Source organism: Apis laboriosa, unplaced genomic scaffold (genome assembly GCF_014066325.1).
Source record: "Apis laboriosa isolate Shangri-la unplaced genomic scaffold, ASM1406632v1 scaffold42_cov153, whole genome shotgun sequence".
Classification (NCBI taxonomy): Eukaryota; Metazoa; Arthropoda; class Insecta; order Hymenoptera; family Apidae; genus Apis; species Apis laboriosa.
Genome location: NW_025223257.1, coordinates 2,370,965 through 2,390,841, shown reverse-complemented (window position 1 = coordinate 2,390,841; position 19,877 = coordinate 2,370,965). Strand labels below are relative to the sequence as shown.

Sequence of the window (19,877 nt, the reverse complement as noted above, 5' to 3'; positions counted from 1 at the left end):
GAGATGATGCCTCGATGTATCTCGAGGGCCGGAGGAAACAGATAAAGCGTGGAGCGATACGTCACACTATCCTCTCTGACGTCAGTGTGACGTTCGAACGGGGATTGGCCGAGGTTCGACACGCCTACGCGGGCCACCCCCGTGCCACAGCACCCCGAGCACCCGTGCACAGAGGGTTTCGTCGCCCCGCCCACGCAAAAACAACCCCCGCCAGGTGGAGGGTAGGGTGCGTGGGTTGCACGAGAGAGAGAAACTGGGTCAGCCAGACTCGAGGCAGGCCGAGTCAGGCCGAGGCTCGAGAGTCGTCCAGGCGTTTTCGGCTGGAAGCAGTCCCTTGGAAACCACCCCGAAGCCCGTCGTCGCTTCCACCACGGTCTACCGTCGTTCCATCCACGAGTCCTTACACTCGGTTAGGACCGATTCCATCCCCTGTTGAGCGAGAGTGAGCGAGACGAGTGAGGATCACCCCCTTCGAGGTGATACGAAGGAATTGGTGAGTGATTATATTTGGATAGGAACGGTTTAGTTGCAACCCCTTTCTCTCTGTCATCGTCTATCCGGATGATCGAAAGGGTTTTTGGAAATTTTTCGAAATGAATTTTTGGAAAAAGAATTGGAAATGTAATTTTTATAAACTTGGGATATTTCTTCGAAATCCTTTCGATTTTTTGGATAGATTTATTCTTTGTCGCTTTCACGCATTCCTCATTCTCGCTTCATTCCTGCTGATGGCATTGAAGAACTTTTGGATACATGGATCGTTTCGTTTTCATATTTTTGCATTTAGTTTTTGCATTTAGCTTTTTCCATTGTACGAGATATTGAATGATAAATAATGCTTTCAAGATTTTTTCTTATTTTATTTTTTCTTTTTAGGCTTTTTATATTTTTTAATATTCAATTAAAAATACTATTTATACCCATGGATATCGTTCTCTCTAAAAATTGAACAAAAAGCTGCACGATAATTATTATCGATAATCCGTACTATTTATCTACATTTTAATAACTCTGTTTCATCAGAGTGATGTGATCTGATCTCTCTTCAGGACGATCTGTCGCTTTACCTTTTTGCGCTCCAAGGACCAGTCGATCGGTTCAGAGAGCAACGATATAGATATCGAAATTTCTCGAGAATCGAAAAATCGAGAATTTTTTAAGATGTGCAACGAAACGAGAAAGAAAAGAATAGAGAATGAAAATGAATAAAATGCTCTCTGTCCATGTTTCTTTGGTCGCTCGGCCTGCCATGTTCCTTCGGCGTTTTAACTCTCGCTTCGCAGTTGTGCAATTTCTGTCAAGCTCTTGCTGGATAATAATAATAATAAAAATAATAATAATAATAATAAGAAATAATAAAAGAAGCACGAAAGTTGAAAGAAGCTCGACACTGAAGCGGACACTGTTGTTGATTGTTGTAGGAACTGAGGCGAGGGGCACAAGCAGAGACATGGACAATGTGCAAATGATCGGCACTAAAATCACTGCGATCAAGGAATACTTATATGTAAGGCATTCCATCTCGCTGCACGTCATTCATCTTGTTTTATGTCTATCTTTGTTTTTCTTCATTTTCTTTCATCGTTTGTCGCTATGTCACCTATAACTCTTCTTTTACTTCGTACTTCTTTTTCTTTCGTTCCTTTTCTTATTGTTTTACTCATTAACCCTTTCGTTTCCAGACTTGAATTTAAAGATTATATAAAAAATAAAATGCTGTATTTATCAAAAGCTAAAGATTATAGACAAACAATTTGGGAATGAAAGGATTAAGGAAGATGATTGCCTGAAAAGAATTTTCTTTTTTCAATAGAATTTTCGAAAAAACTTACTTTATAATTTATTATTCTGTATGAAATGTCAGTATGTTCATCGAATTCAGTGATACAAATTTACGTTGTGAATTTCAGAATTTCGCCAGGACACATTCACCAACCAGACTAATGAGCTCCGAAAACACCTACTCGCTCTCCAAAGAGCACTGTAACTTGAAATATTCGGGTGAGTGTAAAGATTGCTTCTTTCAGAAATATTTTCAACACCATCCAGCATGCTCTGGACATTTAAACGTCAAAACAGCATGGAATTTTTATAAACTCGTTTAAACTCTATATTTCTACCTATATATTATATTTATTCGTTTATCTATAAATTATTTTGCAACGCACGTCAACATTACAAAACAAAGCCTATTCTCCTGCGACCTATTTTTACTTGTCTGACCACGTACGGTTTATATCTACTTACCCCACTGATTGTCTCGTCTCACCACGAATCCAAGCAAATTATCGTTCTATATCGAATCGTTTCCCTTGTGTATCCGGATTGTGAAGCCTCTGGCTTCCCAGGAATGAAATCCAGGAGTCACAATATTGTCCTGATTTCGCGAAGCTCGCGGCTCGGAAGGGTGCATAATAATAGAGGATTTAGAATTGGCCTGAAGAGGCTCGTAGGCAACGAGTGGCTGAGGACAGATTACACGCCGCAGAAAAGGGCGGAAGGGTTTGTTGTAGGGAATCTGTTTACGCTTTACCAACTGTAGAATAACGATAAGAGTTGTATCGATGCGCATATAAATTAGATTTAAAATATAATAATAAAAAAAAAAATAATAATTCGAAATATCGGTCAAAAAATTTTGGAATTACTTTTCAAAGTCGTAGCTGCGCATCGAATTCTCTGTTAATTTTGTTATTAACGTTTTCAATTGTTATTAATTTTTATTTGATTAATTGTTAATTAAAATTTAAGTAAAGAAATTGCAAAAATTTGTCAGGATTGAAAACGAAACTTTCTTCAAAGATTGGAGCAACCTCTTTCCCGCTCGTTACTATAAATTAACCCCGTAATCCCGCTTATAAATCGCTGGAACTAATTGCCACGTGTAACAACCCCTAGAAGGCGCTTTGATTAAACCTACGAATAGAGGGTTCGATGCATCTGGTGCCAAATGACGCACGAGTTCCACGTAGATCCATGGAATCTGTAATTCATCCTGTTGAAATTGCATGTGTTCGTTGCTTCGTTTCTTGCGTGATTCGATTGTATACAATTCAACTTGCCAATTGTTGTGTGCGTTAATTTAATCGTTGATCGAATAGAAGTATTTACTTTACTCTTGATCAGTGGATTCAGCGAAACTTTTACAATGCTTGAAGAAAAAAAAGGAGACTCTGACAGTCTTTTTTTGGACGTTAGATTGATAGAGGTGGATTAGCCGAAGCAGAGCCCTTGGAAGCCAGGGATTTCTCTTGTCTAACCATGGGCTTAGAACGATTCACCATTCCACGCACCCTTCTTTCCCATTCGATTCTCATTCATCGTTCTCGTGATTATTGAAAAATACACTTGTCTTTTAGTGGTTTTAGTTTTCTATTATTTTTTGGACGAACCTCTATCTTAAAATATTTTTAAACGAAATATTTTAAGAGGAGGACGTGACTTGAATTTTGTTAAATAGTTATTCGTTACATTCTTTCTTTATTAATTCTTACAAAGATTTTTACGCGATAGGAAGAAAAATTCTTTTTTAAAAAAAAATTCAAGCGTTCCTTGTTATTCCTTAAAATAAAGAAACGGAGAATTTAAGACACGAATACTGAATAAAGCAGAGTCTGTTTATCCGTAGGATCTTCTTAATGCAATGGGAAAAGAAGGGTGGTTTACGATACTTTATGGTTACGTTGCGACTAAAGGACAGTTCAATTTACCAAGGATTTACCACAAGCACATTGAAATGTTCCACTGTAAATTTTTTCTTTATCAAAGCAGAGCTGAAAAATCATCTTGAAATCTCGAATATTCCATCATTCTTCTTCTTTTTCGGGACAACATAATATTTTTCAAATATTTATTGTTATTTTGCATCATTATATTCACTGCTTCTCTCTTACGCATTTTCGTTCAATGTTGTGACGTGTATGTGCGATTGCATGGAAACTTTTCGAACAGCGAAACGAGTCATCACCGACATAAGACACGAAGAAGAAGAAAGAGGAAGACGACGAGGAAGATGAGGAAGAGGACGAAGAAGTGAGATGGTGTCATCCCACCAAACAAGTGAGAGTGTGTCAATATAGGTCTATACTTTCAATTGTTTGATGAGGTGAAATCATTCTAATAATTGACGTTTTCTGGGATGGAGAGAGCCGGCGGTAGGTCGAAGGGCGCACGAAATAAAAAAAAAAAAGGAAGGCTTTGATTGAAACGGTATTAAATCGATCGGTGTCGCTGTAGAAGAGATTTCACTTGATTATAACAATTAGAGAGTCATCAGTAGACAATTTAGCCTATCATTAATTTTTTTACGATCAAATTTAATGTGATTGCTTGCATAACACAAGAATTTGTTATCTTAACATCTTCGAAATTATAAAATTTAAAAAATATAAAATAAAAAATTTGTCCTGAGAAAAAAAGGAAGAGGTAATGTCGAGTCTTCTTTGTCATAATTTTGAAGATACTAAGGGAACAAATAGCGATTTGAAGGATAGTCGAGTGTCTATTATTCGAATTTTGAATTTTTATTGCTCTCAGATATCCTGCCGCAGAATGCCGAAGGTTATCCAGCGACCAGGGAGTTCCTGATGAAGGTGGTGGACATTCTGTTGGATTTTATCAAGTCCACGAATGATAGAAACGCTAAAGTGCTCGATTTCCATCATCCCTCCGACATGATGCGTCTCCTGGATCTCGAAATTCCTGATTCTGGTTTGACTCTTCAACAACTTCTCATCGATTGTTCGACCACCTTGAAGTACCAAGTTAAAACAGGTGAGTTTTACGTTTATATTTAAAGATTTTATTAATTAATCTTAAAATTAGAATCTTAAAATTAAAAAAATTGATAGATTTATGTATAATATAAAATTAAATTAATTAATCTACGAATTTTAAATTTAAAAATTATGAAATAATAATAAAAGGACAGTCAAGAAGGATTAAAAGATGTTTCTAAATCGATGATGAAAGTTATCTGAGGGAAAAACTGGAGGAAATTCGAGGATGATGTCTAGCAGGGAATCGTTTAATACTGTACTATCGCATTTCCTTGCATTTGGGAGGGCGATAAGCCACGTAATTTCATATTCAATTTAGCATACGCGCTCTAGGGGTGGAGATAAGGTAGCTAGACACTTTCAGCATTTCCGCAGGCTTCAACCCCACGAAATATACACATTGTCCTCGTGCACGTGATAAATGAGCGAGGGTAACTGAAATAAAAAAGCTATGCGGTATCTGGCTACACCATCTAAGTCCTTCTTTAGAACAAAAAATGAAACAGTTTTCAGTTGAAATTTCTATGATCTTTCGTAAATAGAGAGAATAGAAAAATAAGAATTAAACCGAAAACTAATTCCTTAAAAATATGGACTTAAAGATTTTCAATTCTCTAATTTTGTATTTATTAAATCGAATAGCAAATTCTAAATTTCAAGATTGGAAATTTTCAATAACTCCAAAACGTGAAATTTTTTTTGATACTGAATTGAATTTTTTAAATCTGTGAGAAAAAATTTCGAATCGCGCGAGCCACGCACGAGATATATTAATTCGGCCACTGGCGAATTCATCGAGGCTTTCGATCGAGGAAACGCCAAAAGTCAACCGCAAATCCCCCACGAAAGTTCGCTATCTCGGCCAGGATTCGATTACCAGGTTGAATAGATGCTAATGCACAATGGAAGAGGGCTAACCGAACTTAGGCCAGGAATCAGGCTTGTCTGGTAGCGGGAGTCGATGATGACGAGCCACCCTTGTGTATAGAAAGACGCGTGCACCGCGTATACGGACAAAAACTCGTTATTAGATTACGTGCCACGAGACATTCCCTTCTGGTAACATAGCATCTGACCATAGTCATCGAAACCGTGAAAAAAGGAAGGCATCCTCCTCCCTTCTGCTGTGGAATCGATTGATAGGAGATACGTTTGGAAAATATTTTTTTGGGGTTGCTGGATGATAAGATGATGATAGTCTTTTGAAATATGGCGTGGTAAGAGGAGAAAAGATATCTGAAGGGTTTTAAGAATAGAAATTATTTATGAGAATATTTTTGGAATACTTTAAAAATAAAATGTGAAATTAGGAATAAGTTTGTGGAATTTTTATTATTCCATATCCGAAAATCATGGAAGAAATTAATATTGATTAATAACGAGATCTCGATTAATTGTGATACAGTTGGGTATATCTTTGTCGAGAAAGCTGTACAACCACAAAGATTGGAAATTTCAATGTCTGGGAAAGGAATGTACGTTTCCTTCGAAACTCGTCGATATCGGAAATAGATGCTCCAGTTAGTTCGACCTGGAAAACAGGATTCTCACATCTAAAGAAATTTCCAATAGCACATGAGACTTGGCAAGATTACAAAAAAAAAAAAGAAAAAGAAGAAAATCGTTTTGTCAAAGAAGAATTTTCAATCTCCAATTTTCCATGAAAAATTTCGATTCCCGTTGCCAAAATTAGGATACCCTTTTTTCTTTCTTCAAACCGAGGATGAAAACTGTCGGAATTCGGAGAACGGGTAAGGGGAAAAAGCACGGGAAAGAAGAATACAAACTGTGCCCATCGAAAAACGGTTGTAGCGTTAGCGCACGTGGCACCACTGGGCAGAGTGGTGAATTCAATAGGATCGGTGTAATTAAGAGCCATTTCTACACGATTTTCCCTCGGTGGGATGGAGGGAAATAGTAAATAGGGGCGAACGACCGAGGGGAGGGAGGGAGCGCACACCATCGGGTGAACCCTTCGTCGAGCTTTCGCCGCGGACGCACCGGGTACACCCATTGGAATTTAAATTGATATCGATAGCTAGCCGTGGAATGTAGAAATCGTTTCGTCACGGAACGCACAAGTTGTTACGTCATTCGATCGGTATTCTCACCATGAATGGAATTCATCGGCGATGAAAATCATGGCTATCCAAATATCATAACACCAATGACAAATGAGGAGAATGGAGAAAAGCAAAAGATTTTTATTTAAAATATTAATTATTTCTAATAATTCTCAGAATTATCCAAATATGAAGGAATAAAAATTTTATCAAATTGCCAATAATAGATATCCCGACAAGGAAATAATGAATATTATGAACAATATTGAATATTATGGAACGTGAATTGTGTTATTAATTTTCTTCCATCGTTATTTGAGTTCAGACATTCGAAATGGTTTCTTTTTCCTGTATGATTGATTGCACGGCATTAATGTTAAGTCTGGGTTACACACTTCTCTTCATACAAATCGTAAGCCCTGTAATATATTACCCTGGTCTGCGTCGAGCAGGTTCTCCACGTTGTTCCCTTTCTCTTCTCGATGCGGGGAAAGAGGGCAAATTAGTCGGAAAATGATACCCTCAGACATTGTAATTGCTCGTAAAAGCAATCCAGTGAAAGAAACAAATCGTGGAATCCATAGTATCGTATAACAAGTTTATGTCCCATATGTCAACTCGTAAACGCGATAGAGATTTCATTGATATTTACGAAGAATATCTTCGACAAATTAAACAAAGAAGTTGTTGAACAAATAATATTAGAAATTTAATTTAACACAAATCCAATAATGAATATCTTTTTACAAAATTAAATAAAATATAATGTTTGTATCAAATTATTTTGCCCCGTGAATGTGAAAGAGATCGCTTTCCATTAGTTTTAAGAGGTTATCCTCTATTTTGCCATTACTCCGCGGCGATGGGAACGAGTCTAAGGGGATCTGGTTCGAAAATCCCTGCAATTCCATGCAGAATTAACATACCCTTAAATCTGCATAATACGCCAACCTGCCTGGCTTATCCGCACGTTGCACTCTCGTGCGTTTGTTTTTCCTATCTTCCTTCAAATTACACAAACACCCCCAATTCCATCACGTATTGTTACACTGAACTTTGTTGAACATTCTCACAATAGAGCACCAATTTTTAGAACACGTTTACAACCTCGTCTCTAAAAAACTTTTTGCAGTTTCCAATAGAAACTTTAGCAATATCCATTAAGACGATCTTTTATTTTCTCCCTTCTCTAAATTTATTCTTCGTATTTATTTTGTAAAAAAAAAAATTTCACTTAAGAAGCGAGGCATGCTGGAAACTTGTATCCTCGATTTATCTAACGTGGATGTAAATGAGCTATAAAATACATTTGCAACGGATGATGGAGTACAATGGATAATCTCGCCAGCTGGTCGAAACAGTTTGTTTTTCCTGAGTTCTTCTCGTGATTTGAGAGCCTCTGCAAACAATCTAGTCGCGCAGCGACGCGTGTGACGCGCAAAATGCGGGCTCCTCGGACCATCGACCCTCGGTGCTCTTGGAAAAATCGGGGGTGGGGCAGGGAAAGGGAGACGTCTTGTTGCACACCCCAGAACCGGACGCGTGCCACGATCCACGGACCAAGATAATTGCGAATAACACCGCGACAAACGGCTCCAGATACCGCTGCCCGATATCTTCTTCTGGGGTGGAGACTTTTTTGTCCAGATATACATTCGATGCTTTGACCAGTGATTGAATTCTACCGTTAGAATTTCAGGAAAGAAAAAAGAGTAATAAAGAATTTTGGATATGATTATTTGGATTATTGATCTCTTTTTGAGATAATTCGGTTTTGAGATGTATTAATTTGAAAAATTGAAAGTTAAAAAAGAAAATGTAATTGAGCTATTTAAATTTTATAAGAAATATTTCAAGAATTTTGTGTATCTTAACGTTAAAGTATTGGAAAAAGTATTTTAATTATCGAGATTAGCAACAAAAAAAGATAAGAAATTGTGATTCGATTCCTGATCTCAAGGAAAATTACGATCTCAAGTTAGAAATCCAGATGTTACAAGGGGAACACTTAGACCCCCAATAGGTTGGCGTCACACGTCAATCAATCACTAATACCATGAGATTAAAATGTCCAGACACCACCCTCTCACGAAACTCTCTCTCTCACTCGCGTGTTTGGTCTTACTACCGAGGATATTTATCGAAAGAACGTAACGCCACTCTGGAGGTTTCGCCCGGAAAACCGAATATGGCCGTTTGGTTATCAAAGGTTATCGTGCACTCGGGGGAAAAAGTCTTTTCGTGGCCGGATATTCAATGGAGTGAATCCATCAATTCTCGGGATCAAGGGATCTACGTTATTTAAGAGAATGATAGGATGTAGGCTGTAAGGGTGGGTAAAAAAATCCTGCATCATGGAAAACATAAATTTCGAGCATAAATATGGTACCTATTGTTAAAAAATAACCTCTACCCTATGAATATAAATCTTTTCATTACGTTTCTTTACGTCTTCTATATTGCACAGATATCTCTTCTTAATGCTTAAATTTACAAAATTGGTTCAATACAAATTACTCTTCATTGTGATCCTCCATTATTTTACTTTGCAATTAATATTTTTAATATCTAAATTGACTCCTTGTTAATTCTTAATACAAAATGGATACAATACAAATTAAATAGAAAGGAAAAAGGAAATATAGCAAGGAGAAACAGCAACTTGCTCACATACAAGAAACAGTAGCGCTTGTACCCTCCATTCGCATCAGAAGGCAGGCTCCCATCGAACAGAAGCATTAACCCTGATCCTGGCGCGATGTTCAGCAGAGCGGATGACAACGTACTCAGAGAGCGGCTTAAAGCTCTCTTCCCTCTTTCCATCCATGTGCCTTTCGACCTCACTGCCACTGCCACGAATCTACACTATATAATATAATTTCTGGCCACGTGCCACGTCACTGTTATTAATTACCCTACCATTAAGAATCGTCTTCGAACAATCACGATTTCAAAGGAATTAGAACCGCTACCCTTGATTCAAAATAGAAAACGATTAATTTGAACGCGTTTCTGTTCTATAATGGTTGTTTCGAAAATGAGAATCGACAATGAAAAGATATTTGTCTCTAGAATTGTTGAAAGATAAATTGATTAAGATAATTCTTTTCTCTGGTTTTTGCTCAGGTCATCCACATTTTTTCAATCAATTGTCCTGCGGTCTGGACCTCGTCTCGATGGCTGGCGAATGGTTGACAGCGACGGCTAATACCAACATGTTCACCTACGAAATCGCGCCGGTGTTCATACTGATGGAGCACGTGGTGCTTCAAAAAATGAGAGAACTGATCGGTTGGAGCGGTGGCGACTCCATACTTGCCCCAGGAGGTTCCATCAGTAATCTATACGCCTTTCTCGCTGCCAGGCATAAAATGTTCCCCATGTACAAAGAACGGGGCCTCTCCGCAGTGGGTGGACAGCTGGTTATGTTCACGTCTGATCAGGTACGTTTTGCTCTACTTATCTCTTTTTGTGCCTTTGCGGTATCTTATCGACAGATAAACCTCCGATTGTATAAAACGGTGTGTTATCATATTCTTATCTCTTGAGATACGGAATTATAGATAATGGAATTATGAAATCATCGAAATAAAAACCTTGTTTCTTTTCTTTTCTTCTTTTGTAATTCTACGGAAAAATAAATGGAAATGAATGTTCGAAATTTTATTTATTTTTGTGCGAACAGTGCCATTATTCGGTGAAATCGTGCGCCGCTGTCTGCGGATTGGGAACGGACAACTGCGTGATGGTTCCTAGCGACGATCGAGGCCGAATGATTCCTTCGAAACTGGAAGAATTAATTCTTGAACGCAAGGCCAAAGGACACATCCCCTTCTTCGTGAACGCTACCGCAGGAACGACCGTCATTGGAGCGTTCGATCCTATTCCAGAAATCGCTGATATATGCCAGAGACACAAGCTCTGGCTGCACATCGACGTGAGTTTTTAAAACATTGTTTAATTTTCCCCAATAATAATAAAGCGATCAAGACAATATAATTTAATCGACCGATGTAACGCGTACAAAATCGAGGATGAAAGTGTTTCGAAGTTAGAAAGGGAAAACAGAGATTTCCACTTAGCTTAGACAGATTATTCAAATCGGTTCAACGTTCGAACGATAAATGCCAAATGCCTAAGAGCCTTAACGTAAATAATAAATGTGAGAAGCGTCATCTAGTCGACGGCCAGTGTTTCGATCGGTTAAATTAGGGGAAAATTCGGAAAATCTGGGCTTTGCTCGAAGTCAAAACTTACGAAGTCTTTAATACACGACATCTTTCTTTATATTTTACAAAATATTTTCTTCTCAGGCGGCTTGGGGTGGTGGACTGCTTCTCTCGAGGAAATACAGGCATCCCCGAATGACAGGCATCGAACGGTGAGTGAAAGAAAAAAGAAAAAACAGAATAATTCTAATTTGAACTGTCTTTGTAAAATTGCGATACATCTTCACCCTCAAACTGTTCAATCTTCTCCTTAAGATATATATATATAGCTTTTCGATCAATCAGAAACACCTCCATACGTGTTCTATAGAGGGGTGGCTTAATCCTCGTACTTTATAGTTTATTGAGGCTTAGTTTGATGGAGTCACTCGGAAACGAAGTATACACACACGCATGCACAACGTGGATAAAATCGATAAAGTTTCTTTCAAGTAGATAAAGCTCTTCCTGGGTCGAGAATGAGACGCTTTAAACTTAAGAAAAGTCAGTTTGCATACGAATAGAGAACTGAGAATAGAAATTGATAGATTTAATCTGTAAATTAAATTTAGTCAATCGCAGGAACAATCATACGAAATTAACCAAACTTCAAATTCTGATTTTAATTGAATGTATGCAGAATATTAACAATCTTTTCTCTTCATCATTATACTCATATTTAAAGAATAGAGAAAGAAAAAAAACACTGAAATTTTAAGGATTGACTTCATCTTCCTCTCAAAGTAGAATTATTATTCTTTAAATACTCGTAAAGTTTTTCGACTAACTACATTAATCTACAATAATCTGGACACGTTGGAAATAATTCGGATAAATTAATCGACGCGGAAAGAAGATACCTGCCGGCAATTTCTCGACAGTATCGTAATCCATGGAATCGAGGGGATGGATGGAAAGGAGTGACTCCTGTCCTCGACACATGCGAACTTTCGCATATAGAATCGCGGAGGCGAGTGATGTCCGACCCCTCGTGCTGCAATTGGGGGTCAGGGATAGGCCGATTCAGGGGGTGGCTCGGATGGGGTTGGCGAGATTAATCCACGATTTGCATCCGGCCGCATCTGCTCCCTTCATTCAACGCCAGACAGTCCGTGACCCGAAAAAAAGTGGCACGAGGCCTGTCGAGAAAATCATTTTCACTCGAAAAGTCATCTGAACTCGGAGTAATATCGAATACTCTAGCTTGCTTTCCAATTTCGTGGAATTTACTCGCAATTTTTTATTTAGAAAATTTTTTCCGCAACAACGGAATATTATAGCAACACGTATGCTACAAAAGATGCATGAACAATAGCTGTCGTGCATATTTCTCTTCCTACGCGCGAGTAGTTATTGAGATGAATATTCTTTGTCGCGAAATGAAATTGAATGAAATTGAATCTTTAAAGTTTATCATTTTCGTATTGTAAATTTTTATAATAATATTTGAATCATAGAATTTTTTTCTATTGTTATAAAATATTATTTCCAATTTTAAATATTTTTTCAATATCTGTATCACAAATTTTCGCAACATATAATTTCGAATTGAAACTATTTTCACGATACTGTGAGTTATTTTTATTTTATACTTCATAGTAATTCGATTTTGACAAAGGTTGGTAAGAAAAAATCCGAGGAAAAATCCTCCACGCAATCGCCGTGGATTTCCTGCTTGCACAGACTGTACCCCAGAACTTCCTTCCTGTGAAGGTCTTGATTAAAATGGCAAACGAAAAATCCGAAGGACGAGCAACAGCTGGATCAGTTCCCTGGAGCGCATTTGCAGAACAGAACTCTCCTCTTTATATATCGACGGCGGCGCCGCATCGTACTGTGCCTTCCGCGGGTCTGAAATAAAAGACCGTGCCTCGACAATGCTGGATTAAACTCGTACAAAGGGAACAGAGCTTTCCTCATTCTCTCGTTCAATGTCGCTCTCTGTCGCTCTCCAACCACCCCCTTCGTTGTTCATCCCTCGAACAGAACGGCGCGGACTCGCGAAAAGGAGGATCAGAAAGGAAAGGGAGATCGTGATTCCAGCGTCGCGACAAAGTCAGAAATGATTACGCATAAAAGGTGGTTGAGGAAGGAAGGAGAGGTCTGCATGCGGAAGCGAAGTTGAAAGTCCTTCTCTCGATGGATTCGACAGTTTTGTCGCGTGCTTCCATGCTTTTCACGTGTATTTTTCCTTCGTATACACACGCTTTCATGCAAATTACACGATCCTCGATCCCCTGGAGCACGATTATTCCGATCTCTTTCGACGATCGCGAATTGTCTTTGTTTCGTAAAGAGATGTGTTCTTTTAAGACTCTATTTCTTTAAATATCGTTTATTTGATTATCTATGAAAATTTTTTTGATTTTAATGTCAGAATGTCTACGCGAATTCGAAGAATTATTAATTTTCTCTTCGTTCGAATTGGACGAATCTGACTGAGTTTCGATTGAAAACCAGTTCTTTTCTTTCGCGCTTAGCTTAAGTGGTGAGGGATAATTAGCAACCCTCGTGATATATATTGCGCGGCTTTTGGGGTTGGCACCTAGGATGAATTTAAGAGTGAACAGAAGGGCGCTGCACGCGCCAGACCCAGCTGCGAATCGCATTAATCACTCGAGCTTTGTACCCACACATTATGCACACTTTTATCGATACCTTTTTTTAACTAATGGAAAATTAAAACACGTTGGAACAACACGTTCAATCTTTCGATAATAAAAATTATATAGCTCATTAATTGAATCGTGAACAATGAAATATAAAAGTTGAAGCTAAATATATAACGCTAAATATATAACGTATTTATGTATGAGTGAAGTGATGCAAGTAGTGGAATTGCAAATTGTGCGAAGTGCATGAAACTTGGAACGGCTCGTGAAAATGGCGATAATACAACGTTGCGATAAACTCGTATACGGTGTATGAAGAGGATGCAGAAGAGTGACTAATGGCAAACGGCTGTCGCCGACACGAATCTCTTTTCCTGGTTGCTTCGAGTACCCTCGCATCATTCACAGAGCAGTCGACGGACAAGTAGGGATAGTGTCGCGATATATGTGTCAGTTGCCAAGTGTCGATAACGTTTGTCATCGGACGGCCACGCTTGTCTGCACGTGCACGCCTGATTCTACTTGAGCGAGTTAACCTCTACTTAAACGAAACGATTGAAGCTTCTGAATAATTAACACTGAAATTTATCTATTCTATTTTTACTATCTTCCAAGTTATATATACAAATATATCTCGCTCTAAAAATGTTTGAAATTTCACCGTGGGCAAATTTTTGTATTTAAAAATATCGTATATCATTTATTTTTGCACGATAAGGTATTCTAATGGAAAGGTGAGCGACACTTGTTGAACGCATAGGAAATTAGTGTCAAATAGTACACAGGTTCTCGCGTTTTGTGCCACGGATTAAGAAGGGTTAGCAGTTTTTACCGCAAGGGTGTGTCTCTTAGGAGCAGAGGGTTAAATCCAATCCCATGGCTATATTAATAGCTCTTCTCTCGAATTGATGGACCCCCGCGTTGCGTGGAGGGAAAATAACTCATATTTTATCCCCTATTGGTCCCAGTGGGAGTGGATAAACGTTTGACGACCAGCTGAGCTCGACCGCCTTTCTCAGCCACCTTCGCTCGTTCTCGATAAATCGCGGATAAAATCTGTTCCAACCTTCGATTTCATTTATCCCTTGTTATTGAATCGAAATTTGAATCACACTTTCTTTATATTTCTAAATTTCTTTATATTTATCGCGTATTTCGACTTTGATATCTTATAATATTCTCTTTTTAATTATTCAAAATTTGTACTTTATAAAAAGAAAAATTTAGAAAAAAATTAATAGTATTGCATAGTATTAATAAAAAATCGTTCTTTTATAAGATCTAGAAAGATTTTTCCTAAGAAATTATTATATTATCAATTTCAACATTCTTTCAGTTCAAATTTTCAACCCCTTAACGACCATATTTCCAATTTTGATTTATATCGAATAAAATAATTCGGTCCTTAAGGGGTTAATAACGATGTATACGCATGATATTCTTCATAAAAAAAAAAAAACGATCGTTCACAGAGCCGATTCCGTGACCTGGAACCCGCACAAACTCATGGGGGCGTTGCTTCAATGTTCGACGATTCACTTCAAGGAGGACGTAAGTCACTTTCACATCGATCTTACTGTTTGTTTTATTACGATTATAAAAATCGTTCCACACGCATGTGTATCCTGGCGAACAAATCGACATCTCGAGATCCCGTGGACGGAAATTCCTGTCTCCTGTAAGGGTGATGACACAACGGTGGCTGCATTCCGAGGGGCGGAGACGTGTACGCGTTGGAACGCGGCACTGCAGGAATTTAATTAAACTAAGAGATAACATATGTTGCCGACCGTACCACCATGGCTCGCGCGAGGGTTTATTCGCCCCACACGCCTGCGTGGTTATATTGCCGACTCAGAACTTCCCCCTCGGATATTAAAATTCCGTGCACCGGCTGCCGCGGAACGTTTCGAACGAGGGAGGTTCTTTCCTTATTCTTAATATGTTATCGTTACGTTTGGCCGATCGGTTGGTTAAGAAATTGTTGCAAATTGGAAATTTGGACAGGCGCAGTTCAAGTATCGTGATTTATGGAAATTTTCATTTTACGTTCGAATTATTCAAAATGAAAAAAAAACTTGCAGGTGTCTTTGATATGGTGATTTTTGAATTAGCAATTGAGATTTTCTAAATTTTTTTTTTAATTTTTCTATAGATCCTTTCACTAATTACACATTTCTATATATCACTTGAATTACAATCATCTATTGTATTTAGATTAGACATATTACAGTTTGATAATTCTAATGTTAATACTTTTGATGATTTTTTAAATTTGTGCACATTTCTAATTTTCTTAATTTTCCTATTGGTTACAATAAAAGTAGAATCCATTTCGCTGCAATTTTTTTTTCATTACGCGAAAATGGAACAATGATGGAAGAAAGAACGTTCGATTTACGAGGACATTCAACGAAATCGCAGAATCATGAGGTACAATGGCGACCTGTAGGGTGTAAGGATACCAGTCGCCATTTTGTAAATTCAATATCCCTCAGTTTCCCTCTTCCTGCGCATGAGTTCCCATATCGACCCGTCTCTCACGTTTGTTCCTTCTCGCGCCTGTCAATTAGAAAGTTTCTTAAACATAGCTCGAAACGTGTGCTCATTGTGTCCTGTAAAATGAGTTGGAAAAATTGGAAAACCGAACAACAACAGACTATCCCCATCTCGCCTCCTCGATGCATTCGCCTCTTTATTTTCCAGGGTTTGCTGATTAGCTGCAACCAAATGTCAGCCGAGTATTTGTTCATGACAGACAAACTGTACGACGTGAAGTACGATACCGGTGATAAAGTGATTCAATGCGGGCGTCATAATGACATCTTCAAACTTTGGTTGCAATGGCGAGCCAAGGTAAATAGCATAGATCGAAGAACAATTATTGATTCGTGAAAACGAAACAAAAAATAAACATAGGAAAATTTTTTCACGAAGAAGATTGGATTAAGAAAATAATATATTTTATTAGATAAGCGGTTAAAATTACGTTTAATTTAATGGAAATGAAAAATGGTAAAAATAGAAGAAAAAAGAAAATATTAAATTGCAGAGAGATAGGAATTCTTTTTGACGTAGGGTACAGAAGGATTCGGGAAACACATGGATCGACTGATGGAACTTTCGGAATACATGGTCAGAAGGATCAAGCAGATGCCTGACAAGTATTATCTAATCCTAGAACCAGAAATGGTGAACGTCTGCTTCTGGTATTTGCCAACACGCGTTAGGAACATGCCGCATACTCAGGAGAGAATCAAAATCTTAGCAGATGTGAGATTAAATCCTAACTCTTCTAATTCTCTACTCTTTTTTTAAACTCTTTTGTAAAATAACAATATCTTTAAACCTGTGCATTTCGACTATCAAACTTCTCAATTACGAATTCCAATATTCTGATTAATTTGACCAAGCTCTGACTATTCTTGTGAATAATATAATACTTACAAATCTCTTATTTATCACTGATTTACATAATAATAGCAATTAGCCAACAGTGGAAGAAGCAACAGAGGAAAACAATCTGTTCACAGATCTGTCCAATCTTGAAAGGCCGAATGATGCAAGCTGGCACACTGATGGTAGGTTACCAGCCGGACGATCGACGACCCAATTTCTTCAGAAATATTATTTCGAGTGCCGCGGTCACGGAAGCGGACGTTGATTTTCTTCTGGCGGAAATGGACCGGTTAGGCCACGATCTGTAAGAAACCTGCCTGTTCTAATTAATTACATAATCAACCGAGGGGGGCGCGATTTAACGTAAATCACGACACCATATCGAAAGTGAAATATTCCTGTTGATATTAAAAATTCATTAACGAGCAGGAGTTTAACCGCGTTCCATCACGTGTACAAAATCCGGAGATCAAATTCGAGAATCGCAATCATGGTTAATAATTTAAGCACCTCGTCTACCTGCTCTCTTCTCTTCTCTATTAATGAAAACCATTTCCATTATAAATCGATATCGTTTGATTAATGATAATTTACTTTTACCATCAACCATGAGAAATGAAAACCAAATGGCTAAATTAACGATAATTGTTTCTCCATCGATGGAGATTATTATATTTTGCCTTGATATTTAATTTGATTATTCGTAATCGAAATTGACGAGAGAAGGGAGTGGGTCGCGTGATCATCATCGTAGCACGAAAAAGAAAAAAAAAAAAAACGCTTCTTCAGCATATTTACGAAGCAACAAACCGAAGATCAAAGGATACTCATAGCACGTAAGTTCTCTAGATGTAAGCGTATATCCGTGACGAAACGAAAGAGTCAAGTTAAAAAAAAAAAAAGCTCTAGCGATGCTTCCGGCCGTAAATGTTACTAGTTCTCATTCTCAGCGCTATAAATACTTTCTTAGAGAGTGAAGGGAGACGAAGGAATAGCAACGATGTGTTTTCATCGTAAAATGAAGCAATAGTAAAGTATAGATATATCACGCTTATAGCCAACGATTCGGTCCCTTCTTTTTTTAAATCGATAATTTGATTTCTTGCTCGAGGATATATGCATACGAATGCATATCAATCAGTTCCGTTTCATTTATTATTATTCTTGCAGAATTTGTAGAGACGTAGTCGAAATTGATCTCGAACGAACAATTAGATTTGCGCAAGCTTCCCAAGTTGGCGCAAGTTGGACAATATAAGCAAATAAGCGAGTAGAAATTTCAAAAAGGGAAATTGAAATGAAGAAAAAAAAGAATTCGTTCGAATAGAACGAGATAGAATGTACAAAATATTTTTACTTGGAATGGAGTACTTATATAGAAGAAATATAAAGACGATATCACGATTAAAAACGATAGCTTTAATTTCTCTGTTTAGATAGTTACAATCCATTTTGCTCGTTAATTTGTTGAGATGATTAAAATGAATTTGTTATTTATTGATCGTTTGCAAAACTGATCGTTACAATGAAAGAGATATGGCCTGCATCCATTATTATACAAATGTACGTATGTTATTATTTATTATCGAAGAGTTTCACCAAAACAGAGAGAGAATATTTATTAATATACGTATAGGAAACTTGGGGGAAAAAAAGAAGTATAAATATAACGTTAAACCAAAAAAAAAAAAAAAAAAATATAATTATATGAAGAACAAAGCGTATATTATATACATATATATAAATATATAAATATATATTTAGCGTTGAGATTTTAAAATACAAAACACAAACCCATGAAAGTACATGCTTTTTCAAGTATTCGTGCGAACGGTTGTCATTTAGTTCGTCGAATTACCTTTATATACTGTTGATCTTATTATGTAGTTGATAAAGTCTTCTTAGAAATTAGTTTTCGTAGTTTATCGAAACGCGTTTACGTCTTTCACGCGACACATCTTTTTAGAAGAATTCTATTCGATCGTTCGTTAGTTAGCTCATCACCTCGATATTGGTTCGTTTCATTGATTGAAAATAAAATACATCATTAATCGTAGATTTGTTTCTTTTTTTAAATGGAACGAATAAAAATATTTACGATAATTTTGCTCCTGTGAGAAACGACGAAAAAAATCTCAATCTGTTCGACAAAGAGAATAAAAGGCAACACTTAAGAACCGAATGAATTCTATATAGATTTTTCGATTCACTCGCCACTGAGGTAAAGAATGAAGATTACTTTATAAATATAAGTAAATACAAAATATTTAGGTATATATTTAAGAAAGGATACCTAAATGTATTTATTGTATTAAATCTACGAATTTACTTAACGCTTTCTTTTTCCCGTCGATACTTACCGAGCCGATAGGTCGATAGATATTCACGAGAAATCACAAGAACGAACGAACGAGATATAAGAAAGCGTAGAAAAAAACGTGAAATATCCAGAGAACGTGTTAAGAGAGGCAAAGGATCGATGCAATATTGTTTAATTGATAGAATCGATATTTAAGTCAATCTTTAACGATCAATCTTAATGATATATCGATTTAAGATTGACGAGAGAGAGAGAGAGAGAGAGAGAAACGAAGATTCGTTTGAATTGTTATGTAAAATCGAACGAAATCATGATGCATTAAACAGTATTATAAGCTGGCAGAGGATATGTATTTTTAAAAGAAAAAAAAGAAAAGAAAAATATGAAATGAAAGAGATAACAAACAACCATTCATCTGACCATGATTACCGATACCTGCAGAAGAGACATTTTATCGAATCGTTGTTGTTAATTGTCTACAATTTTATCGGCGTTAT

At 37.2% G+C, this 19,877-nt stretch overlaps 1 protein-coding gene across 2 annotated transcripts; it reads left to right on the top strand.

Annotated features, from left to right (window-relative positions):
* The first annotated feature begins 327 nt into the window (after positions 1-327).
* Positions 328-18,732, top strand: LOC122716207 (glutamate decarboxylase). 2 transcript variants are annotated; one of them, XM_043939082.1, is made up of 11 exons: positions 328-493; positions 1,422-1,507; positions 1,911-2,001; positions 4,537-4,773; positions 9,968-10,284; positions 10,527-10,778; positions 11,155-11,222; positions 15,134-15,212; positions 16,368-16,517; positions 16,740-16,934; positions 17,195-18,732. In XM_043939082.1, the coding sequence occupies exons 2-11, from the start codon at positions 1,451-1,453 to the stop codon at positions 17,366-17,368; spliced, it is 1,620 nt and encodes a 539-aa protein (XP_043795017.1). In that variant the 5' UTR covers positions 328-493; positions 1,422-1,450; the 3' UTR covers positions 17,369-18,732. The 2 variants fall into 2 exon arrangements, with proteins under 2 accessions (XP_043795017.1, XP_043795018.1); XM_043939083.1 differs by lacking the exon at positions 1,422-1,507.
* Positions 18,733-19,877: the final 1,145 nt, after the last annotated feature.

Excerpts from the sequence above, each read along its gene's own strand:
- LOC122716207 (XM_043939082.1), top strand. The coding sequence starts at position 1,451 with ATGGACAATGTGCAAATGATCGGCACTAAAATCACTGCGATCAAGGAA. Across the intron at positions 1,508-1,910 it reads CGATCAAGGAATACTTATAT|AATTTCGCCAGGACACATTC; the intron begins GTAAGGCATTCC and ends TGTGAATTTCAG. Across the intron at positions 10,779-11,154 it reads AGCTCTGGCTGCACATCGAC|GCGGCTTGGGGTGGTGGACT; the intron begins GTGAGTTTTTAA and ends TTTTCTTCTCAG.